At 39.3% G+C, this 25624-nt stretch overlaps 1 protein-coding gene across 2 annotated transcripts; it reads right to left on the bottom strand.

The window, feature by feature from the left end:
• Positions 1 to 862: 862 nt before the first annotated feature.
• On the bottom strand, positions 863 to 20891 carry LOC121096992 (ceruloplasmin). 2 transcript variants are annotated; one of them, XM_040613683.1, is made up of 19 exons: positions 20666 to 20891; positions 17541 to 17785; positions 16118 to 16330; positions 15412 to 15585; positions 14563 to 14817; positions 13133 to 13298; positions 12036 to 12175; positions 11289 to 11429; positions 10952 to 11163; positions 10101 to 10251; positions 8043 to 8255; positions 7461 to 7668; positions 6117 to 6256; positions 5549 to 5677; positions 4591 to 4697; positions 3640 to 3856; positions 2846 to 2985; positions 2197 to 2359; positions 863 to 1139 (listed from the first exon to the last, which is right to left on the bottom strand). In XM_040613683.1, exons 1-19 carry the CDS (start codon positions 20815 to 20817, stop codon positions 1096 to 1098), a joined length of 3210 nt encoding a protein of 1069 aa, XP_040469617.1. In that variant the 5' UTR covers positions 20818 to 20891; the 3' UTR covers positions 863 to 1095. The 2 variants fall into 2 exon arrangements, with proteins under 2 accessions (XP_040469617.1, XP_040469618.1); XM_040613684.1 differs by lacking the exon at positions 5549 to 5677.
• Positions 20892 to 25624: the final 4733 nt, after the last annotated feature.

The raw sequence follows: 25624 nt of genomic DNA, 5'->3' as shown, positions 1-25624 counted from the left end.
CAATGATCTAATTTACTAGGAGCGATTATGCTGGTTTCAGTATAATTTTTCTACTTTTAAAAAGGCCAAAGCAATTTAGGCTTATTACAGAGAAGCAACTTCCTTTGTTCTGGTGTAGCCATAAATCCCAAATGTTTTGCTTTGCCTGCCTGTTCCATACAGCCTTCCCTCTTGTTTGACACAGGTCTAACATACATGGAGCTGGGCTGTTATAACACAACTGCATGGCATGACGATACTTGCTCTTCTTACTGCTTTCATTTTTGACCAGGATCAGTCATGCACTAATACTGGTGCTTCCATCTGTCAAGAAATGCTTAGTTTGCCTAGGTCTGCGCTGCATAACTAACAGCAAAATGATTCCACTGCATGAGTTGTTTAAGATTCACTCTCTATATAGTAGTCACCAAATTTTGCCCTTCACTGTCTGAATTTCATCAGGCTTATTTCAGCCTAACTTTGTCTGTCTTCTAATTATTTTCGTAACAGACAACCAAAACCATCTTGTGCAACCATGATCCCTCAGCCACTGCATCTTTTAAATCCATTATGTTGAAGGTGTTACTGGATAAAAATTATAAAGTAATTCAACAGAAATAATAGAACTTTGTTAGCTGTTCAAGTATGTGATAGTATATGTATTTTAAGTGTGAACCTATGGTTAAATAATAACCAAATCCCTATTTTCCAAGCAGTGACTACTAACATATCTGACAGATACTAAAATAAATTTTGCTGTTACACAGGGTTATTTACAAACTTAAAGAGAAAAGAAAAAAAAGGAATGTACATTTCATTTGGCTCTTCCACCATGTTCCTCAGCAGTTAAATAACATGCATTAAGGCACGACCTAGAATGTGCTTAGCTTGGAAGATACTATTTTTATTTACAGGAAAAGATACTCATGAGCTGTTATATCCATTCAGCTGTCTTAGTCTATGGCACTTCTGGCCACAAAACGAAGTCTTCCAAAACACACGTGGAGATGAATTGTCCAGGAAATAGTATTTCTCAAGAAACGCTTCCCTGAAGGTAGACCTTGGAGAGTCAGTGATGTAAAATGCTTTCATCATTCTAGTGTGCCTGCCATATCTTTACACTTGAACTGATTGAATAATCTTGGGAACAAAGACTTTGTCTGTAAGAGGGAAAATAGCTTTGGTTACATGCCATGCGCTTCATCAAAATAATAGTCTATACATAGGGACAACAGACTCCAAAATGAGAGCAGTGGCAATACTTTCTAGATATTGTGAGTTAGGCTTAAAACCAACTTTAAAATGCACCGCAGGGTATATTTTTAATGCACTTTAGATGGCTGGTTATGAAAAGTCCAACATAGTGCTTCTACAAGTTAAAGTCTGTTTCTACATCTCTTTCTGTGTACTCTTATTTAAGTCAACCATTTTATTATCTGCACAAGTTTGGCACAATGTATTCTGTACATCAGAATGGTTTATAAAATAGAATTAGACTGTTTAACATTCCAGCCTATGTTTTTAGTATAGATACACATGTACATTACATAGTTGTCTATCTATATATGCATATACCGACACGTTTTGAAATATTCCTGCTGTTCTCTGTCAGTTATGATGTGTATCTGTTATGCTCTGTCTCTTGAGTACAGAGGAGTCTTGCTTTTAATATCATATTAAATTTGTAGAAACAAGAACTTCCAAAATTATTCATGTTTTTCACAGTTAATATTGCTAAAGCAAGGTAATAGTGTCTGTAAAGCTAAAACATACTCCTTTAGAAAGAAAATACTCTTAGTTTTTCAGTACTTTTAACTATTAGGGATGATGACTTCAGATTTATTTACCAACTGTTCTTTTTGTTTTAAATGAAGATTGAGAGGGAGTCTGACACTAGTGGCACTTCCTGGGTACAGAAATACTCTGTCTCATTAAGAATTATTTTTAAATAAAAAATCTGCACATTTGATTTCATTGCTGTGAAGCTGAAGCAATAGTCAGTTAACATCCAGTCTTTTAGCTATTCCTGTTTTCTGAGCAGGAGTGCTGAGGCAAGTATGATCAGGCGGTTTGCAGCGTTCTGGCCTCCAGACATCAATATTAAGCCACAGAATACTGCTGGATGCCTGAACTGGTTCCTAGTATCCTGGCCTGTCAGTGAGCCCCATTCTGCATCTCTAAACACAGTGAACATTATTGAGATAGATAAGCTCCTACCTTCCTTTGGGAGCACAGTGTAAGTTGCTTCCATGCCTGCATGAATGTGGTCAGTAACATGACAGTGTAATAGCCAGGTTCCAGGGTTCTGTGGGGTCATTTCCACAGTCTGAAATGTCCCAGGGAACAGATCAAAGACATCTGCCCGGTAAACCTCTGTTTGCTTCAGGACAAAAAGAAACAACGGTTAAACAGTGTGGCATTTTCAGATGGCAGTAATTTAAGCTACCTTTTATGCCTATTCCCACCAAACTCTTTAATCAGAGTTAAGTGAAAAGACATCTACTATATGTCATTTCTACAGAAGCATCACTTCCAACATCCATTTCATGCTTCAAAGATTAATAAACTACCAACTCAGTGGAAATGAAGGAAGATCACAGCTGTTGTCTTACCACAGCCATGAAAATAACAGCTACCTTGTTGAAACAGCTCGTGAGGTTACCCATCAGCAAATGCTACTGGCAGATATTCTCTGTCTCTTGTACACTGATCAAACACAGGTTTGGAGCATAAAAATTTTATGGTCAAATTACAAGTCTGGCTTAATATTGTAACACCCAACTTTTCACCAGAGATTGCAGTCCTTGGTATTTGATCTACCTCTCATTCTTAACAGAGCAAGAAATGAGTGGAAAGGACCTGTTACCTTATAGTCAAAGCTGTGGCCATGGAAGTGTGCTGTGTGAATGTCTATTTCATTGCCCATTCCCATCAAATACCAGCTTACTTTATCTCCAACATGCATAGTCAGACCATGTAAATTTCCAAACACCCTTCCATTAATGGCTAAAAAGAGGGAAAGAGCATGACAGAGAAAACAAGTAAGATTTTGTGTATTTTTATTCTCTAAACTTTAATAGAATACAAGATCTGAAAGCCAATGCCAGGCAAACGTAACAGCTTTGAATGGTATATAAAACCTAAACAATCGGTCAGCATATTATAAATGGCACTGATTACAGTCCATATTTAAATAGAAGGTAAATTGTAGTTAAAGAAAAAGTGCTGTACACCATGGCTAATACTGTGGTTCTTAAAGATCTGCATTTCCTGCAGCTTTTTGTAAAGGGTAAGCTTTACCAGGACATGCTTTCAGGATGCATATCACCTTTCCAACTTATCCAGAACAGTTGTTTGCTGACATCAAATCAAAAGCTCCAATTTAATTTTTCTTTCATCAAAAAAATTCTCTTTCCTCAAAATGTCAGTGTGGGATTATTTTTTCACAGGTTTGGGGTTTGTTTTTTTGTTTGTGTTTTTTGTTTTTTTTTTTTTTTTTTTTTTAAAAAAAAAGGGCATTCAGTGGCATTAACAGCATTTTCAAATAGTTTAAGTGAAATTTTTCAGGTCTTCCACCTTGAAGTCAAATTTATATGCAGTACTTTCAAATACAGAATTTTATAGTTTCCAGAGTTGCATTAACTAAATTAGAAAACATACCATGCATTTTATTACTTTCAAGGAACTCCTCATCCTCTTTGTCAATAAGGTGTGGGTTGGCAGAATACCTTTTAATGTTTTCATCCAAGTACCATGACTCATTTTCATCAAAAACCATAAAAAGAAGAGCAAATTGCACTTTCTTTTCAGTATGAAATGATGGCAAATAATGTCTATGACACACAACAAGTGTGCCTATTAATCCACTGTAAGTGTCCTGAAATTACAAATGAAAAGTCATATAATTACAAGATGTGACTAAGCAGAAGCACTTTTAATGCCAGACACAAATGCTCTATTATTTTTACAGCTGCACTATCTGGGAATAAAGGCAGCCAGTGTCAGACAAACAAGGTTACTTCTTCATTGTTACATTCTACCGATGGATCAAATTCAATGGACTATGAAGAGTAACTGCATCTTTTTTATCTCTTGCTAGAAATAAGCAAGAAAGTAAAATAGAATAAAGTTTAGGTTTTAGTATTTCGAGCTTGGTTTCTATTCAAATGTACTTCTTGACACTTTTTATATGTGTTTGCTGAGCCATGAAGGAAAGAATACATGAATTTCCATTAAAAATTATTAGTCATGTCAAGTTAATGGATGCTTGTACAAAATTGGCAGAATTACGTTCCACAGTTACATGTTAGATTTCCAGCATGACTTATTAGATATTCAGCAAGCTATGAAGTGTTTATCTTTAAGAATGAAATCTGAGTTACCTATGCCAAGAGCAGAAGAACCGGAGAGCAAGAACATGAAGGGCTGTGACTCTCAAATTCTGCCCTGACTTTCTTGCATTATTCAAGAGACATTTAAATTCAAAGGTATGGTGATGGGGGGAATAGCTTGACAGAGAAAGCAGAGTTTCTAACTCACCTCCCTTCTGCTGGAGGTATATCTGTGTTGAAGTCACAAACAAACCCCTTTAGATTTCTATTAATAGTTTACCTTAATAATGTCCACCGTTGAATGGTACGCCCATGCAATACAATGTGGGTCTCCTCTCTCAGAACTAGATCTCTCTGGGATCTTCCAGGCATACATTTTTGTTTCACCTGAATTAAATATGTATCGATGGATTTTAGAAGTTTTCTGTGTGCTGACCTATAAAAGGTCATCTTGAAACAGATTATATTTGTCTTAAACTTCATCTTCCCAGTTACTGCACTGGCTAACTTATAGTTATTTCCCTTCTGCAGATCCCCAACTCTTAGAATCATGGAATCATTTGGGCTGGAAAAGACCTTTAAGATCATTGAGTCCAACTGTTAAACCAGCACTGCCAAGCCCACTGCTAAACCATATCCCTAAGTGCCATGTCTACATGTCTGTTAAATACCTGCAGGGACGGTGACTCCACCATGTCGTCCCTGGGCCACCTGTTCCAATGCTTGACAGCCCTTTTGGTGAAGAAATTTTTCCTGATAGCCAATCTAACACACCCCACCCCACCCCCACCCACCTGGCACAACTTGAGGCTGTTTCCTCTCCTTCCATCATTTCTTGCCAATGACATTTTTGTGTGGCTGCACTGCCAGTTTAACAGACTTAATAAAAACAATTGTATCTTTTTTAAAGATCACAAAGGAACTTCTGAAATAGTAGCTAGCACAAGCTATCCTCTCCCTATGTAGCCAAACCTGTTTGCTTTCATGAAAGGTGCATCCACACTGCATAAAATAATTACTGATCTCTCAAGGGCTAGAATACGTAGCAACAGTTAGCAGGGCCATTTTAATTGTAGAAATACTTGTTATAATCAGCATCAAATACTTAAGAACCTGGGGCAAAAACAATTGAACAAACAAAACCATAGTCTTTTGTGCTATCCAAAACCAAAAGCTTCATAAACCTTACTAGAAGGCTTGAGGTTACCCGCTAGAAATAAACAAGGATGCTTTGATACCTGGGTTAGTTACAGCAACCACAGAACTGTCTATTTTTACTCCATGGGCATGTATAGAAAAAGGTCTTGATGCCAAGTTCTTAAAAACTATTAAAATTTTATCTCCAATATTTGACATAAGCAGTGGCCCTGTTGGATTGAAAAGAAAGATTTACTTGGTTTTACAAAAGATCAGAGCAGAGAGAGAGAGAAGGAGAGAGAATTTGTTGTGTTCAAATACACAACAATACTGGCTTATATTCATTATGATATGCCAGCTACTCTAAGCAGAGGCCTAAGTCTCAAAAGCTCTCAGCACCTACTGTATATTTTAAGTCAGTTTGGATGTTGCTGCCCAGTTTTATGCTGACTTTAAAAATACTAACCTTGATCAGGCAGCAAAACAGAAGGGTTTTTTTTCTTGTAAAGCAAGGAACATCATCTTGCAAGAAAAGCACCCTATTAAAAGTAGCAATTCTACATAGGTTTAGACACTTGGTGTGGGTAGGACTTTACTCAGTATTATTCAATTAGTATCTTCTTGTTTTGTTTCACTGCATTTTTCCCAGTTTCAAACTGATTACTATACCTTGAATTTCCAGGTGCTGCTGCTCTTCTGCTCTGTTTTTGGGAGTATTGAATGTCTGATCAGTGTACTCACGATAAACAACTTTTCTGTATTTTGAGCCAATGAATTTGTTGTCTTTATTTAAAAACGGATTGCCAGGGCTGCAAAAAATAAAGAAAGTACAGATAAGAATATGTTGTACATTTCTTTGCATAACTTAAAACATCTTTTGCAGGTATGTCAATTAACCATCAAACAAAAATCCAGCTCAGTGAAACAGTAATCTCATTGACCACAGCTATCTTCAACATGAAAACATTCTGGTGAAGCTGGGAGGCTTCTCTTAACCTGGAAGGTTAAAAACCCACTATAAATAGACAAGTCTATATAGAATTAGAGAGAATGCTGAGTGCTCAGCCTGGCAGACATTTCAAATTGCAAAAGGTCATTCAGCAACTTGCACAGCAAAAAACAGAGCCTTCAGTGACTTCTGCAGATCTGAAGTGAAGCCTAGAACTTGTAAAGCTTAAGTGCCTTGCTGAAAAATATGAGGGACCCATTCTCTCCTGAGATCACAGGGGCTGGAGACAGTGGGGAAAAAAATGTCTGATAGCAGCATTAATTGTGCTTGTAACTATGACAGAGTCCACTGTGGTGTGCAGGGCAAGGAAATGTGCTATCAAGCTGAAGAAAAAGAAAACACAATTAAATCAATAAAAAAATACAGGCAGTTACAATCTACTACTTTAACCTCAAATGAAATTGTACAGGTGGAACACATAGAAATTCATCATTGTTTAGCCTCTTCTGCTAATTGGCATGAATTATTTGATCCAATCAGTTCCCTCTCATGGAGATTGAAATACTGGGAATAAAACAAGGTGACAAGCTTCATAGTGAATGGATTCAGTCATGGGCTTATCTCATGTAAGCTAATGAAACTGAGAGGAGTAAAAACCTTATTTGGAGTACAGATAAACACAAGATAAACACATGTTACCTACCGTAAGTAATCAAATACCAGGACAAAGTAGTCATCATATCTACAACTTAATGAACATTTTAAGCGTTTCACGTCAAGGACTGTACCAAGATCAGTAAATGCATATGTACTATCCAGGATTCAAGAAAATATGCAGCATCCCCCCAAGATGATTTCATGGACCATTTCATGAACATCATGCCGTCTGGCTCACAGTTACAGGGCAACAGTACTGGAGAACAACCACAGATTCAAGTGAGACCAAAAATACATATGCAAAGAAAGCGTGTCTAGAAAGGCCTGGATGAGGAAGAAACAGTTCAGAGAAGTGAGTTGCTCTTTTGCTTTTTTGCATTTTTTCCCTTCTGTATATTCCAAAGTACCTTTCCTCATGGTATTGATGCCTCTCAAATTCCCATGTCCTGTTAGGAGCATAGTCCCACTCAACCTCCACTGCAGCAATATAGTAAGTCTTTTCATGCAAATACATAGATAGGTCCACATTCCACCAATGGCATTGTTTCACTTTGTAGTTCTGTTTCATGCCCCCTGTGTAGTGATCTGTTGTCAGACAGGACACTTCAAAAACTCCTAGAGGCCATACAAGAAACAAAGACTTGAGGACAAAAACCTGTCATTAGCAGATCTGCAGATTGCATTGCCTATGTCGATTTACTGTTTAGAGACTAAGACACAGCCTATTGCTCATGTAAGATCCAAATTCATTGTGTCCTATGGCTACCTGCAGTAATCAAATTCAGCAAACGTAGAAGGTATAAAAATACAGGCTTTAGCATTAAGAGCTTATATCCTATGAATGCAAGTTTGCTGTCTCCAAACACAGCTGTACAGTGTGAGCACCCAAAGGATTAAAATATCAGCTATTTGAAGCTTGTCTCTAAGCATAAAATGTTCGTAGGTAAAGTTTCTAAGCTAGTAATAGGATTTTTAAGCAAGACATTTACCTTCAGAATCAGGCTTCATAATAGCTGTGAGAAATGTATGTGGAAACAGATTTGCTGTATCCCTTCTTGTTCCTTTAGTTATAAATGTGTTTTCTGAAAAGTATATCCCATGGACATCGACTTCTGACCCCAAGCCCATCAAATGCCAGGAAACCACACTTCCTTTACACATCTCAAGACCAGGTTGATTTCCGTACATATAACCATTAATGGCTGTAGAAGATTTGAGGAAGCAAAACCCACCTTGATTAGCATTACTTAATTCTGCAATACAAATTAAATAATACCCACTTTAGATGTAACGTGATGCCTTAGACTGACAGAAATATCAGTAAGAAAATGCTTTATCACATCAGTGAAACTAGAGAGTCAATTCAAACAAAACAACTTTTAAAACCCAGTGTTTCGAAACAATTTCTAACTGTTCTTTTCTATGTCTGGAGCACAGGTAGCTGACTTGACCAACTGGAACTTCCACTGCTTTATACCCACCAAGTATGCAGGATGCATAAAGCATCGTGCCGTATGCCCTGCAAGACCCTCCAGCCACACAGTGCAGACAATCTGAGGTGTTTTTTAGTTTGAGTTACTACTCCTTTCTAGCTGCTCCTGTGCAAAACTTTCAAAGCCTGGGCCTCACTGAATGCTCAGTATCAAGGCTCTGTAAATAGTAGGAACACCCCTGAGGGTAAAATTTAAGAAAGAGTACAAGCAAATATCTTTAAACATTAGGACTTATTTGCAGGATTAGGTTCCAAAACTAAAAGTGTTCTTTCACTTTTTCTACAGTACCAAAATAAGATCAGTATGAAACTCAGATCTGCCCTACTAAAGCAGTAAAGATTTTCATCCTAATGGGGCCACAGTGCTGGTCAAAGAATCCAGACTCAGTTGCAGACACAAAATGAGCCAACAATATGCCCTTGCTGCAAAGGATAATGGTATCTTGGGCTGCATGAGGAGGGGTGTTGCCAGTAGGTCAGATGATGAAGGTCAGATTGCAGCAGGACCTATAGGTCCTGGGGCACACCAAGTTGAACATGAGCCAAACGTGCCCTTGCCGCAAAGAAGGAGAATGGCATCCTGGCGCGCTGGGCTGCATTAAGCAAAGCATTGCCAGCAGGCCGAGGGAGGGATCCTTCCCGCCTGCCCAGCACTCGTGAGGACACACCTGGAGGACTGTGTCCAGTGCTGCGCTCCCCAGCGCAAGAGAGACGGGGGCATACTGGAAAGAGTCCAACAAAGGGCCACAAGGATGATGACAAAGGGACAAGGCGGCTTCGCTCCTGCAAGGAAAGGCTGAGAGAGCTGGGACTGTTCAGCCCGGGGAAGAAAAGGCTCGGGGGGATCTCATCCCTGTATATAACCACCTGCAGGGAGGGTGCACAGAAGACGGGGCCAGGCTCTTCCCAGCAGCACCCAGTGCCAGGACCAGAGGCGACGGGCACAAACTAACGCACACGAGGTTCCCTGCGAACATCAGGGAACACTTTGTCGTCATCACTGTGCGGGTGCCCGAGCCCTGGCACGGGCTGCCCGGGGAGGGGATGGAGTCTCCCTCCTTGGAGGCATTCAGAAGCCATCTGGACATGGCCCTGGGCAATGGGCTCTGGGTGGCCCTGGGTGAGCAGGGGGCTGGAGATAATGACCTCCAGAGCTCCCTTCCAACCTCAGCAGTCAGCAATTCTGTGAAAACCTTCCTTTCAGCTACATCATCTGTAGGGCAGAGGCTGATTTTTCTCTTGGTGCCTGGTTGCACTCACAGGGGTTGCACATAGGCTACAGGCCTAATTCCTCCTTCTGTCTGCTCAGAGTGGCACATTGGTACATTACAGTGCTAAATGCTCAACTGTCATGCAAGACACTGAACAACTGGCATTATATTTTTAACTACCACATTTAGCTGAAATTGAATTGCATTCAAACATGGTTTTGTTTGCAATGGAAAGGAATGAAATGTCTCTGACACTATACAGTCTCCCAGTCTCCAACATGAGATCACAAAAGTAGAATCCTTATTGCAGAAATTAATATTTGGCTAACTAATAATTTTCTTACAGTGCATTTTGTTAGACTCTTGGAAGTCCTCATCATCTTTGTCAATTTTATTGGGATTTAGTGTAAACATCAAAATATTGTCATCCAAGTACCAGCTCAGATTCTCATCAAATACTGTGGCAAGTAGAAAAAACTCCAGGTTCACATTTTTCTGTTGAGAAGAACAGCAGAGAGGAAAACACATATGAGTGAACAGAAAATGTCAGGAAATATTCTGTGTGCATAATATTTTATGAGTATAATCCATAAAGTAGGCTAGATGCATACATTCATACTTCATTCTGACAATGGCAAAGCTCTCTAATTGCTGTATCTGGTGACTAGATATCTGCTGGTAATACTCTTTCTACCAGCAGAAGCCACCTCTGGAAATGAATGTGTGTTTTGGTCTTTAAAGTCTCTACATTTTTTCTAGTCATTCTCATCCTAGCTGAGACCTGAATGCCAGTGGTCACTCACTGCAATGGTGGTTTCACAGTACAGTGTCTGTCTATCTGGAGCCAGACCGATTTTGCCTTTAAAAAAAAAAAAACCACCACACACACACAAAACCAAAACAAAAAACAAACCCACTTTCTTCATTTTATTTATTCCCCTCAGCACAGAGGTGAGGCTGTGATGTGGAAAGGAGGTAGTGCTCAATGGTTGTTAACATGGCAGGCCCTGAGGACACAGTTCAGGAGGAGAAAGCAAATTCAACTACAATCATAAAATCATAGACTCGTTTAGGTTGGAAAAGACCTTTAAGATCATCAGGTCCAACCATTAACCCAGCACTGCCAAGTCCACCGCTGAACCACATCCCTAAGTACTAATGATGTAAATGCTTCCATTTGGATTTTTTGACTGACCTGTTTCCCAGAAGGAAGCAAAGCTCCTTTCCTGCACACCAGAAGAGGACCCACAAGGCCAGAACTGGTGTCTCTGACTGCATCCACAGCTGAGTAATAAAGCCAGGTTAAACAGTCTGGATCTTGGTCTGTGGGGCCAACATCTTCTGGCACATTCCACTCATACACAAATGTAGCACCAGGACTCACATGAGAGGCTGGAGATCCAGTACCTGTTATAGAAATCAACATTGGGAATTATGTCTAATGAACATTGTTCATTTTACCACCTTTAAAACATCAACATATAAGACAGCTTCTTCTCCAGCGCTTGTAGGTTCCCTGTCCATGGGCGCACCTCTGGAGGCAGCACCGTACAATGCACCCTCGTCGCTCTTGCGGTAACTCACACCATGGGGCTGAATGCTAAACGGGCGGCTGGCATTGTTTCGGAATGTCACCCTGATGCTCTCACCCACTTCAGCCTTGATAACAGGTCCTAGAAAAGAGGCCACGGTCTAATTACAAGACGGTCCTATCAAGCGATGTACATATCACCACAAGCTTATAGCTATCAGTGGCTGGCTGCTTTTCCTGTTGCATGGGGAACTGTCCTTGGGCCTACGGGGCCATGGACCAGGTCCCTGGTGCATGGCCTGAATCACAGGGCAGCCCAGCAGCAACTGGATCACTCCATTCCCAATTCCTCATGGAGGCCCAGTGACATGCAGGAGTGTTCTTCCCTTTGGAAAGGGACCTACAGACATGAGCATGAACCTCAAACTCAGTTCAGAGCCACATCAGAGGCAGTCAGGTCATAAATAGGGCCAGACCTGCCTAGCCTGTCCTTGTAATTCAGAGCCTAACCTTTGGAGACCATGGCATATTCCCATAGGATAGCTGGGGACCACTACAGCACTGCCTTCAAGAGCTTCCTTACTTCCTGGGGCATCTCTTGGAGGAAGCCACAGCACCAGCATCTGCAGGAGGCAGGGAGAGCTGACAACCCCTCCCCTTGGAGGTGGAGGGGCACTGCTGGCCAGCCAGGGGAAGTGATAGTTTACTCTCATAAATCTCTGACATGAAACAATTTTAGATATCTTACCTAAGAGTCCAAGATGTGCTTCCTCTGTGAGACTTTTTTTATGTTCAGTGAAAGAACCATCAGTGTATTCTTTGTAAACAGCTTTTTTATAAGAGCCGCCAATTCTTGTCTCACTTTGTTCAAAAAAAATGCGAGATTCGCTGTGTAAAAGATATCACAATAGATGTAAACAGGTCAAGCGACAATGCTAAACTTTACAAAGGCAGTCAGGACCACAGCCCTATTTTCTGAGGTGCTAATGACGTGCTGAGTTTGTCTTTTGGGTCTGCTTTCAGTGTTCTGGCCCCACACTTTGTGCAGCCTCATATAAGGCTGTCTCATTATCCTTCACTAATGTCTCTTAAAGAACAAGATGCTGTGCTGCGTTGCCCTTATAAAGCCAGCATGCTCAGAGACTCATCAACAAGGATTTCTAGTCAACATTTCGTAACCTGAAATTTACTCTTCTTTTCTTAAAAGTTACAAATAATTCAGCAGTAGATATAAACACCAAGTGTAACATCTAAATAGAAAGTAAGTAGATTTAGTCTACACTCGTACTCTTCAAAAATGACCTTTCAGTGTTTTACAAGCGCTGTTCAAACAGTGAACTATGCCTCATCCCTTGTGGAGCAGGTTAAGTATTCTTTAACTCACAGATGAAAAAGCTGAGAAATCTCTGTATTCAGTGAATTGATCCAGGTCTTAAATTGTAAATGCAGAGCAAAGGGCAAAGCTACCTCATGCAAGTTGTTTGCTAGCTGAGATGCTGTTAATGTGATTTTCATCAGCTAAGGAGATGGTCATGAATTCCTAGCTTTGTTCTCTAACTCAGAAAAACCAACCGTCTTGAATCATCAGAGGTCACTGCCTACATCTGACATTACAATTCATCTCAGTGAAATTACTAACATTACAGCAAAATTTATAGCAAGATTACAAGGAAAACAATAGACCTAATTTGGTCTGATATTTATCCTAGTGATAATCTTTAAGCAGAGGTGAGGACAACGAGAAATTCTGTTTACAAGTCAGTTTTACCATATGGCTTACCTTATTTGGCATGTTTATATCAATTCTGCTTGGAAAGTAAAACTTCTTTAATTAGGAGTATTTACCTGTCAGTGATTAACTCTTGGCCTGTAAAATGGTTCACTGCAGATGGGCCATAATTCCAGATTATTTCTTCAGCAGCAATGAAATACTGTCTTATCCTCGTACTTTCATTGTGATCTTTTGTGGATTTCCTACAATCTTTCACCTCAAAAAGGGCCTGCATACCACCTGAAAAAAAATAATGAGGAGGTAGAGAAAAACAGGGAGAAGGATCTGCACTTCGTTTTCTCTTTCCCCGCTTCCAACAGAGCTCTCCTCTTCCCTGGAGAACTCCTATACCGTTGATGGATATGCAAATCAGAAATGAAAAGGAAGATGAATGATAAAAAAGAATGCACACCAGCTGAGCTAGGATGCAGAAACACAACCGTGGTATTTACAGTAGGCAGACAGGTGGGGTAAAGTGCATTCTGCTTGTAGAGGTGCAACGGACACGGCAGTTGCAGAGAAGGAAGGTTAGGGTCGAGTGGAAGCAATAGTGTCAGTTAGCACTTCAGTCAAGGCCAGGTGCTACCAGACAGACCATCTTCCCTCTAAATGTAACCAACAGTTTGCTTGTGAAACTCCTGGGTCTCTGCACCCTAGGAGGAGGGTCTGCTACCAATACTGCTTGCTGGAGATACAAATAATATAATAGAGCCCTTTAACAGCAAGGGATTAGGCCGATTTGCAGGATTTAAGTCTGCCAGGATGCTTCAACCACCTCAGGATGCTGCTTGATGTGATAGCTATTTCAAAACTTACAACTTCTGTGTAGTTGAATCTGTGGGTTAAACATACTCCTTTTTATAACAGAATTTTCAAATCTTAGAGAATGATTTTGAATTCTGTGTTCCTTTCCACTTTTGTGACAAATTATTTCTCTAACTCACTTATGGGGATATAGATCATGGAAAGGTATGGAATTATCTTCTAAGTATTTCATATGGTTATCAAACACCTGATCCTGAAAGACACAGGGAAGAGAAATGCAATCATCTCCACCTATTAGCCAATGCACGTCCCAGAACATGTCTTTGTCAGCAGGACAGTTAGCCTGCCTGTCCTGTGCCCCTTGCCCAAACACGGAATGAGCCCCAACTTTTCCGTTGGCAAACAGAAAATTTTGATTAATTACCTTCAATACGAGGCAAACATCATGCTATTTTTTGTCTAAAGTTGAAGCTTGCAAAAGTGTAGCTGTGCCAATTGCTGCCAACTGATAACAATTTCCATTACAGACAAGAATTTCCTTGATTTCTGTGGCTACATACTCAAGCCCATCTAATACACTCACATTTACATTTACATTGCATTTTAATTACTGCAAACGTTTTGTCACCTAGAGGAGAATATATGGCATAGAACCAGGTCAGGAGTACTGCTAAAGTGACTCAATAAACTCTTAGTGCAAGCTAAAAAAATATTCTTATCACTGGAACTTATTCTGTACCTTCAATATGGTCATTCACTTGGCAGCTGAGCAGCCATTCCCCAGGACTCCTCGGTATCATGACAGCATCAATAAATGTGGCGGGGAAGAGGTTGATGGTGTCAACTCGATGATGCCTTTCTATTAAGGTCTGTCCATGAAAGTAGGCTGAATGGATATCAGCTTCATTACCCATGCCAAAAAGATGCCATTTTACCTTGTCTTCCACACACATTGTGAGGTTTGGGAGGTATCCATACATGTACCCATTGATTGCTAAAAGAAATGTTATTTATTACAGTTACCTTCACAGACCTTAGATCTTTTTTCAAAAACAGGTGTCATACAATGATTGCTCTATTCTTCAAAATAGAAAGAGGGTCAAAACAAAACTCTGCTCTGAAAGTGAGCCAGTATCAGACACACACTTATCTGTGCAACCACCTGCATGACCAGCAGTTCCTGCTATGATTCTGGAATCCATGTCAGAGCCAAAGGTCTCTTCTTTGTTGACACTACCAGTAGAAACTGTTTTTCTAAACTGTGGTATTATAGTACAGAGCTCATGACTAAGAAACAGAACAAAGTAACACAACTCTGTTTAGAGTGCCTGGGAAGTTATATTGGCAAAGAGGTTCTTGGCCCTTAAGATTTTTATATCACAGCTCTAAAGGTTTGAATGCACAATATTTGCCATTCCCTTTAATTTTATTTTTTTAAAAAATTTAAAAGGATCTTTCTTAATCCTTCAAGAAAAAGCCCTGCTTAAAAATAAGCAAAGAAATTATCTACAGTTCATCTTTAAACGACAACACATAAAAACATTACTTCACCATATCAATGACATGTGACATTAATATGTTCTCTCACAGTGCATTTTATTGCTCTCCTGGAAGTCCTCATCATCTTTGTCAACTTTGGAAGGCTCAGAACAGTATGTCCTGATGTTATCCTCTAGATACCAGCTGAGATTTTCATCCATTACAGAAAACATGAGGATAAATTCAGCACCAAATTGTTTATCACTCCCATTATTCATTGTACCTGAAAAAGAAAGTGGTGTATTCAAAGTCTTTGGCAACTGTCATTATCTTCCTATCAGTTTTAAGTGTAGTATAGGTAGGGCTGGTCACTGTTTACTTCATATTTTGCTATTTCTTGAGTGTGAGTGTACACATAAACTTAAGAGACATGTTTAGAAAACAAAAATCAGTTTTGATAGATACTATAAAATAACTTTACTAAGAATAAATATTATGTGTGATTAAGATTACAGTAAATCTGTTTCTCATATCAGTATTTACATATCCTTTTGCATTGCTAGTATGAACACATCTCACTCACATGGATTTGTGGACAAAGTATTCTGCAAATTATATTTGCTGCCACACACAAAATCAGGCTACTTCCCATACCACTGAAAGGCAGCTAATTGAGATGACCAAAAGCTGCTATTTCAGAATTAACTGTAATCTTCTCCTCCTCCAGTAAATTATTTTACTGATATTTATCAATAACCATTATCAATCACCTTGCATATGTATTTATGTACACACTTATTTACTTATGAGTTTACCTTTCCTGCAAATTATCAAAGGTCCAACAAGCCCTGAGGCAACATCTCTTGGAGCATCTATGTGGGAGTGGTAAACCCTGGTTATGCAGTCTGCATCTCCCTTAGCTGGACCTTGATCTTCTGTCACATGCCATGTGTAAGTGTACTGGCCTCCAGGCTCCACAGTGTCATCTCTCTTTTGCAAATCTTTGGTGTTATCAGGATAAAAAGCACCTAAAGAATAACAGGCAGCCACCATTAACACAACACATTCACAATCTGGCCTCAGGATAGCACCTATCATGTTTTAAAGGTTGCAGTAAAATGGACTGAATATATGTTAAAGAAAAATAATCTTTATAATTAGGTGAGTAGATCTTTTTCTTCTCCTTATGAGTCTCTTCAGTTACCTTCAAAGTCCATTGGAGTGCTTCAATTAATGGCACATTAAATTCAGTCCTTAATATGTTAGGAGGGCACTATGTACTTCTGCTAAAAAGATAAAAAATCAAATATTTGTAAAACATCTGTTCAATATTAATCTTGGAAACTGTTCTGAAATACTGTGTATGTCCTCAAGGAATATAGGTGTAGCTGGAATGAGAGCAACATTAAAAAAAAAATTAAACATTGTTTCAAAAAGCACATGTACTACTACATAACACACTGTTCTGCTCCCACAGAATGGGTCTGTATCAAGTCACATACTAGCTGCATGAAAAACTTCATGGAATATTACAGGTGAGTGATATTTCACAAATCCTCCTAATGAAACATTTTTAAAGACATCATATTCTCAAAAATCCACACACTGCTTTTAAGGCCCACTAATCAAACTTTCAAGAGCCATATTCTGGTGATGTCTGGTGCAGAAAATCCCCTATCACCTGAGTGTGGCAAGACCAGCTATTGCAAGGGCAAATCATCACTAATCCCAATAGCATCCCTACAATACCTCTTGAAGTGGGTCAGACTTTTACCTCGTTACTTTATAATTAATCAGGAGCTGTTTCTCCATTTTAAGGAATTCTTACATACCTTATACAAATATATAAAAATTTAGTGTTCAAAATTTGTAACTATAACTTATCACTGTTAAGAATATCTTCTTCACAACAGCATTGATTCTTCCTTTAAATATTCTCCATAGCCACACGCATCTCTTACACACCTTTATACTGTTATTCCAGGTGATACATAAGTACTCTTTATTTCAGGTAAAATGTTGATCTAAAACTGCTGCCTTTATGAATTCCACTTTTGGCTTTGTATTTCGCTCTTGAAAAACTTATCAAACTTCTTAGTTCCTATTTTAACTTGATTGTGTGCTGCTTTAAATCTTTATTTATTTGACCAGTCTTCTGTTTGATGAGAGAACATTTCTCACACTCAGGGGAAATATTAACTTTTGATAAATTCTGGCACAGAATGGACTCAAGCTTACCTTCATTTTCCTTTGTGTATCTTACACCGTGTGGATGCAGCGTGTAGCTTCTGGAAGCAAAGTTTTTCAAGTGAATAATAATGGAATCTCCAACTTCTCCCTTAATGATAGGGCCTAAAAAACCCAGCCAGGAAGGTTTGTCAACTGTCACATCATATAAATGATTGGTGTACTGGGTGTAGACAGCCTTCTTGTAAGTGCTTCCTATCCTATGCGGTCCTCTTTTGAGAAAGACTCCAGCCTGCCTGCAAAGAAAACACACAAACACATCTGTAGTGGCAGATACTCATTTTATACTTGAATGGTGTTAATTGGTAGTATCTCAAATAAAGACCAGCCCCTCATTGCACTGTGCACAACTGTATCTGTGTTTAGGAGCAAATACATCTCTTACTGTAAAAAGTTAGGCATCCATATAGAGATCAAATATTGTGCACCAACCTAAATTTTTTTCCACCTATTTTCTAGACTGAAGATAGGAGTATTTGATATAATTTCAGCCAAATTTCAGACCATGTGGACAAGGCAAATAACAGTTATTGCTCCAAAGTTTGTTACTTGTATGCTTAAATTGTTGTATAATTTCCCACAGCCTGTTAAAAATAAGAATTTCCCTCATCATGCTGTTTTGTTGGCTGCATAGCCCTTCTCCATTGCAATCAGAAGCAGGCTTTCCAGCTGTAATATACATTTAAGATGTCTGGATATAAGCAAAACTACAAGGTGCTGCTAATGCCCAGTGCATGCACGGGGGGAGTGTGAGCATGCAGAGTGCTGAAATGAGTGAGACCAAGCCCTCAGCTTGCTCATCAGTCACATACGAAGAAGAACTGCAGCCTCAGAGCCTAATACGGATTTACCCTAACAAAGTCTCATTTTTACAGATTCAGCCTAAGAATATACAAACAAGTTACATAAGAACAGGGAATTAGCAATGACCTCCTCAGTCACTAAGTGCCTTAACTACTGGACCATGGCTCTTCTCAATTAATGAAACACTCATATTAAAAATGAGAGCTTGGTTAGCGAGGATGAAATGAGACTGATGCAGATGGTATTGCCTACCCATGGTGGCATCAGTACCTCTGAACCACTATGCTGCCCAAGCACCACCAGCCACTGGCAAGGGGTCACCATGTGTCTCTGACAACTCTCAGCTGGGAATGGCTTTGGAGCCAACCTTTGCCTGTGCTGAGGGTCAGGTACCCTTCATCAAGTGTTTTAGTCTCTAAGAAGAGTTATCTTTGTGGAAAAAGTGCTTATATTTGCTAACTACAATGGAAAGAGAATCTGCCCATGCTGGCTGTTCAAACCAGTAGTGCTACTATTAGCTGATGCTGTTAGTCCAAACTTCTAACAACAAATCCTCCTGCACTTCCCTGCATGTTTCAGGAGGACTAGCTGGAAGAAAGGACTGAAAGTAAGCCCACTCCAGGAGGCAGCAATCCTGGGAGACTGGGTAACACTACCTGAAGTTCAGCAGCCTCCTGATTTCTTGTCTTTTACATGATGAGAAACCAAGTCAACTCGGTTTCATATTCCCAGAAAGCCATATTGTGATGCAGATTAATACTGCCCAAAAATGCAGTAAAGTATTTCCCACAAGGCTGAGCACTTTTTGAACATGTGGGGAATTGCTTGTACCTTGGCAAGCACAGATCTGAAGTGTCATTAAAATGCCAGTTCAGAGCTCCACGAAACTTGAAGAGTATAAACTTAGTTGCAAAGGCTCAGCTACTGGAACTCTGAGTGCATGAAGCTTTTTAGCCCCAAATCAAATCATACAAATACATTATGGCTCTTCCTGGATTGTTTAAACAGCTACCATTTCATTGTAGAGTATTCCTTCTCATGGGTATACTGCGCTCTTCCCTCTTCCTCTTCCCTGCCTCTACAAATACCCATCTCTGTGCAAGGGCAGACTCATAGTCGAAGGATTCAGGAGGAGGGGGAGAACTGGAGAAGATGAAAGTGAAAAGTACAATAAAAGGCACCAGCTCCACTGCAGGCATACAACCACTGAAAAACTGGAATTCATTTAGCATGCTTCAGATTGTCACAGAGCAGAGAAAAGCCATGAAAGTGCAGTGAATGGTGGCGGCTTGTTGTACTACAACACTGCCCTGCAATTTTCAGACAACATGCCCTGCTTCCACCATTTATCAGAATTACTAGCCTGCTGGATCACTGGCAGTGTCTTACATGTCACGTAGTTTATGAGTTTAAAAAAAAAAAAGAAAGTTGATGAAGTGGCAGATTGTGGCTGAGATATTGTTGGCTCTCAGTAAAGAAAACAAACCACAGGAAATCTCCTAATCCCTCATGTACAGACTAAATGAGAACTATATTTTCAAGATTTTTCTAATATCTGGTTTCTCACACAATTGTTTTTATTTTAATATAGTCCTATTTCATTTTAAAGGTACTGAAAAAAACACAAAGGAGGAATACTTTTTTCTCCTTCAAGTATATCTCCGATGCCTTTTCTATCTGAGTTTTCTTTATTGTTTATTCATATCTTTAGGGTGTTCTCTTCCTCCTCTCCCTGCTTATCCTCATCCTACTTATTGTTCTCATTCTGTACAGGACCCTCATTGCCTTGTAACAAGCAACCCAGCTCCTCCACTGTCGATGGAAGGACCCGGCTGTGCTGCTGCACCAGGGAAAATGACCGCTGCCAACAATGAAGATCTAAAAAAGAAACCTGTGCCCAATAGGAAAGCTTTCAATTTGTCAAACTTCTGCATTTTAAAACATAACAGCCAAAGTCTTCTCTTCAGTACTGGCACCTTAGCCATTCAGGCCATTCAGTTTAATTCAAAATTAAACATCATTAAACATTCAAGGTCTTTTTCTAGTCACTACTTAGTAAACATTTAATTACAAGAAATTCAGAAAACCCCTACACACTTCAATGCTTTTAATTAGCAGAGCATTGGAATGGAATTCTCAAGCAAGCCAGGAAAAAAAATCAAAATTCCCTTGTATGTCTGACAGAAAAATCTACTGACACCAAAATGATTTCATTCCACTGCCTTCACCAGGTGTTATCAGTCCTGCCCTGGTGTCTACAGTGAACAATGTTGTAAGAATCAAACTCAACCAGTGCAAACTGTTTTACTTACTCTTCTTCTGCAAAAAGCTGTCCAGACACAATATTGGTGCTGCCAGGTGCATAGTTCCACTTGGTCTCTGTAATACCGATGTAGTACTCCCTGTTCACTGCCCCGACTAGGCAACAGCAAGAAACCAGGAAGCAACTTAGGAAGAGCTTCATTTTGCATTCATGAACCTTGTGGAAAATGTGAAATAAAGCCACAGGACAGCTATTTCCCTTTATATGTTCTTGTCCCTCCTGCCTCCAACGCTCCTCACCCACCCCTCCCCACTCCTGTTTGCTTTGGGGAACACAATGAAATGTTGCACAATGTCTCCCTGTGCCAGGAGTAAACAAGAGATTCTGGTAAACCTAGTCAGTTCAAATAATCTTCACACAAAGTTTTCCCATTTCTGCCAACCTACTATCACGCAAATTACCATATAGACTGTTACTGGATTGTAAATCTTGTCGCTGAATCGTTTAAATGGATCTATAGACTTAAGCTTAATTACATTCCTTGCTGTATTGCTCTCTCTCTAGCTTGTATACTGCCGAGAAAATAATTTCTGTGATGTGTGGCACAAGAACACAGCTTTTTAAGTTCACTATGAAAAGCTCTAAACACCACCCATCTTCCTCGGAGTATCTGCTTTTGGGCTGATATCACTGAATGCAAGGCAGGTCCCGCAGCTGCAGACTTTTGGCCGCCTATTCCCCTTGCTCCTTCTGAATCTACAGATAGCTGCTGCTTCCCCTCTGCACGGCAATCACTAAACTGGTGCAAGACAGCCAGTTAAGGGATGACTCAGGTCACTAGTATTGGAGCAGAGTTTACACACTGATGTATATGTGGATAAGCTCTGCTAACCCGCCACAGTTCCCTTGGAAAAATATTTTCAGCACAAAGTGTGGCATATATAGCTAGAGATGAAAAGGCCTGGCTGTCCATGTATGGAGGCAGGGGATGTTAGCATCTCATTCTCAAGCAGTTTCAGTGTTGCCCAAATGGAAATGAGGCTCAGAAATTCAACAAAACAAACTACTTATGTTATCTTCCTCCTAGTCTATCACCAGACAGGATAGGTCACATTCTTCAATGATTAAAAGCACAACAGATGTATAAAGCTTCAGATAATCTTAAATGTTATCATTACCTAAATATACCACCCAGTGCAGAAGGCTATATTTTGCTTTATTCAAGTTCTGTAAACAATTTATATGTTAGTCTGATTGAAAAATAAGAACAAAATTGCACCTTAAACATAGGACATTTAAAAACCACCTAAGTTTGTAATTGCTTTTTTTTCCCAAGCATATATCCATTGCACCATGGTTGTGTCTGAAGCTTTAGACATGCAAAGCCACCTGTAAACTTGCAAATTGTAAAGGCTGCTATTGACAAATATGTACCTTCAGTCACTTGGGAATTCTTAAAAAAAGATCTCTTCTGCACTATGAGCACTGACACAGTCACAGTCATTCTAAATGACATTTTTCATTGTATGGCAACTTAAAAGTATCTGTAATAACCACAATCTTCTTTGAAGCTATTTTCTTAATGATTAGAAAAATCATGATTATTTTGTATAGAAGACTAAGCTTCAGAATATAACTAAAGTACAACAGGTTTCCTTTAATGACATACAAATCAAAAACTTATTTACCAGAACTGTGGTATAAGGATAAATTACCAATTTTAATCACTAGTCATATAAAAAATTCCAGGCACTGTCAGAATACTGAAGTTCATAATCTCACCTTTTGGAATCTTCTACACATCTGCATTAAATGGAGGATTCTGCTTCTGTCCAAATGACTGTGGCCAAAGCCAAGTTTTTGAAATCTGACCAAATCTATGATGAAATTCTGGAGTTTCCAAGGTTGGCATCACATGCTTAAAATTATTTTTGTAGGTTTGTATTTTTTTCCTTTGCATGGATGAAGGCCAGTGAGTGGTTCAGTGGAAAGATCAGCTTGTACAAGTTGCATATGCCCCATCTGTACATTTACGAAGGTAAAAATGAGAAAATGTTTACCTTCTCTTATACTACTTAAATTCAAATTCATTAAATTCAAAGTCATTCCTTAGTACACAGCTAACAGAGATGTTCATGTATAGGTGGGTTATTTGGTTTATTTTTGTTCAAATTCCCATCAGACTGAGGAAGAGGAAAAAAACCCACACAAGCAGTATCCTTAAAATTTCCACATTTATGTGAGGATAAAAACAAGAGTATTTCTTTGCCTTGGTCCCTTGACTCCTCTAAAATTACTCCTTCTTGATTTGTGAAAGAACTGCATGATGTTTTTATTTAAAGACAAAACAAAAACTTCTGACAGTCAAGATTTTTCCATTACTATTTTTAATCACACCTCACCAAAACTTGAAGATATTTGCATGGCTAAGCACACTCCTATTATCTTTCTCTTAAGGAACTCAAAAAGCTAGAGGCGATTTAGCTTCCCAAGCCTGTATTATTATTTTCAGAGGTGTCTGAAGGGCAGGAACCTCTTTCTCTGGTAGACAGGGCCTACAAAGACTGAGCACCTAATTTAATTGGTTAAATTATGAGTCTGCAGTTTGGTGTCATGAATATCCCCTTACTGGTTTGCAACACAACACTTCTCATACTGAATATGCTGAAATGCTGACTGTTCTGAGAGTCCTCAAAATGTCATTGAAAATATAAAGCTGATCTTTTACTTGAAAAATTTTCCCTGAGGAAAGAAAAAACCAAAACAGAATATTCTGACAAAAAAGCCCCAACAAAAGCTCCCAGTGAGACTGAACTGAATCCCCACCATTTCATAATACCCTAATCTGAATGATGTGTCTATGGCCTGCTGCTCATGCTGTTGTTCTGACCTCCTGCAAAACTCTGCAGGTAAATATGCTTTAAAGTTCAGGGGAGCTTCATTTGGCCTCTGCCACTATATTCTACTTTAATGTGGGAAAAAGCCTCCATCCAACTTGTGAAGAATTAGCAGTCAGGAAATTGTATTTCAGTGAGACTCACTTTTACATACAGGAGGAATAATATGCCCCAAAATGCAAAGGTGTGTATGGGGCTCCAGAGTGCTTTACTACAAATCTCTGCCCACAATTATTTGTGGTCAAAACAGAGTCTCTACAGCTACTTCCAGCTGCAGCATTTTAAACTAAAACAAATGACACTTCTGTTCTAGACACAGCATCATAATACTCTGGCAAAATGCATTGGCTATGAGGAACAAATAATGCTGGAACTCTTAGCTTAAGATTTCAGCATGAACTGCTCACTTACAGTAGTTTACTAACTCAAATCTGCAGCTGCTTTCCAGGTGTGTCCCAGGTATTTTATCCATGGATTTCAGCAGTCAGCACATGCACTTCAGGTTCAGGAACACTTCTTCAAAAAATGGTTTCTCATCTGCTGGCATGGTGTGAGCTTTGTCCTGGCTCTGTGGCCCACTCCTCTCTGCTGCTGTCGGGGTGAGGTCTGTATTCTGCAGCTGGAGAGCCAGACAGTCACTCTGCCGCAAACATCACCATCAGAGTTGCTGGTTATGTCAAGATTTCCAGTCAGTTAATATTTCTTACAGGAACCTTGGTTTTGCTACCAGGTACAGTTCATAGCATCTCTTTAACAAGAGACACCACATTTAGGATTGAATCAGGACTTAAATTGATTGCATCAAGTTTAACTTCACCTTACATCCAAAATCCCTATATGAAACAAGCTGTTAAATTTGTAAATGCATCTGTAGTAGTCTTACCACCATATTAAAATTAATAAACTTCCCATTTAAAAGCTGAGATGTCAAGACACAGTTGATTCTGGCTATGCCAACAGAGGTGCCAATATCTGGATTATGGATAAAGAGGACTGCAGAGTTAGTATGGCCAACAAGAAGGAAATTACGCATCTCTTTCTTTGATTTAAGACACTAAAATAGGAGATACAAGCCTGTGGTAGGGGAGAAATGTAAATTCACAAGACACAATCATAAAAAAAAACCCAAATCAACCCATGATGAATTAAGGTTGGCCAATTCTTGCCAGTGGTTAGTTACAGTCACTAATACTACTACTATGGAAAAAGCTGTCAAACGAGATAATATTTTGTGCCTCCTGTCTACCAAGCTCAAAGACTTTCCACAAGCAGAAGTTACTGAAAATTGGAAAGGACACATAGAGGAGCAAGATAAAGGGTTAAGAGTTTCCAGGTGTAACTTTAAGGTATTTCATTGCTCTCATCCAGCATAGCCAAATCTATCTCAATAGGCTGTGTTTGCCTAAAGATAAGCCTGTATTTTCCCCATGGCTGAGCTGCAGTCTACCTAGAATACTCTGTTTGCTTTTGTCAGTGAAATGGCAGCCATTCACTTCAGGAATATTTAGCAGTTCTAGGGGTTTTCCTGCTTTGAATGTCTACCCCACACATACCATTTTCCATCCAGATAACCAAAACCTTTTTTCAAACACTTCTAACATTTTCAAAATCAACAGCTCCATGGTTTGCAGGAATGAAATCAGCAAGATTCCCCAAGATGTCTGGTAGGAGTATGGGTCAGTTTAAAAGTTTCCTTTCTTCTCCTTCTGTCTGCAAACAATACCCACAAATCTGTAAGGATGCGGGATTATCATTTAAGTAGATACACAACATGATGTATATTTAAGCCTAGGGAAGAACAAATGCACAGTTGCCAGTGTCTCCATTTTATAATCATGCCTTTTTATCATGCATCTCTGAACATCCATGCCACCTTGAACTGCTTCCCAAAAGACTAGCCCCATTCTTAAACATCATTAATTTCTTTGTTACTTCTTGTAACTTAATAGGAACTAAGCAATTAAAATTTCAGATAGATTGTTCAAATCCTACAAGAAGAAATCAGCTTTTCAAAACAATCTGATAAAGGAGTATCAACGTAAAATCTCAGTGTTGTCTTGAAACAGAATTTAATGAATGATATACTCTATTGTTTCTAAATATCTTACCCA

The sequence above is a fragment of the Falco naumanni genome, chromosome 13, assembly GCF_017639655.2.
Source record: "Falco naumanni isolate bFalNau1 chromosome 13, bFalNau1.pat, whole genome shotgun sequence".
Classification (NCBI taxonomy): domain Eukaryota; kingdom Metazoa; phylum Chordata; class Aves; order Falconiformes; family Falconidae; genus Falco; species Falco naumanni.
The sequence above is the reverse complement of the archived record's forward strand: the minus strand, read 5'-3'. Positions and strand labels throughout refer to the sequence as shown.

What these genes read in the sequence shown, in the direction of transcription:
- LOC121096992 (XM_040613683.1), bottom strand. Translation starts at nt 20,817, where the DNA reads ATGAAGCTCTTCCTAAGTTGCTTCCTGGTTTCTTGCTGTTGCCTAGTC. An exon ending in GGAGAGCAATAAAATGCACT is followed by an intron (nt 14,818 to 15,411) that starts GTGAGAGAACAT and finishes CATTTCTTTTAG; the next exon opens with CAATCAATGGGTACATGTAT. An exon ending in GGTTGCTGTAACTAACCCAG is followed by an intron (nt 4,698 to 5,548) that starts GTATCAAAGCAT and finishes TATTTAATTCAG; the next exon opens with GTGAAACAAAAATGTATGCC.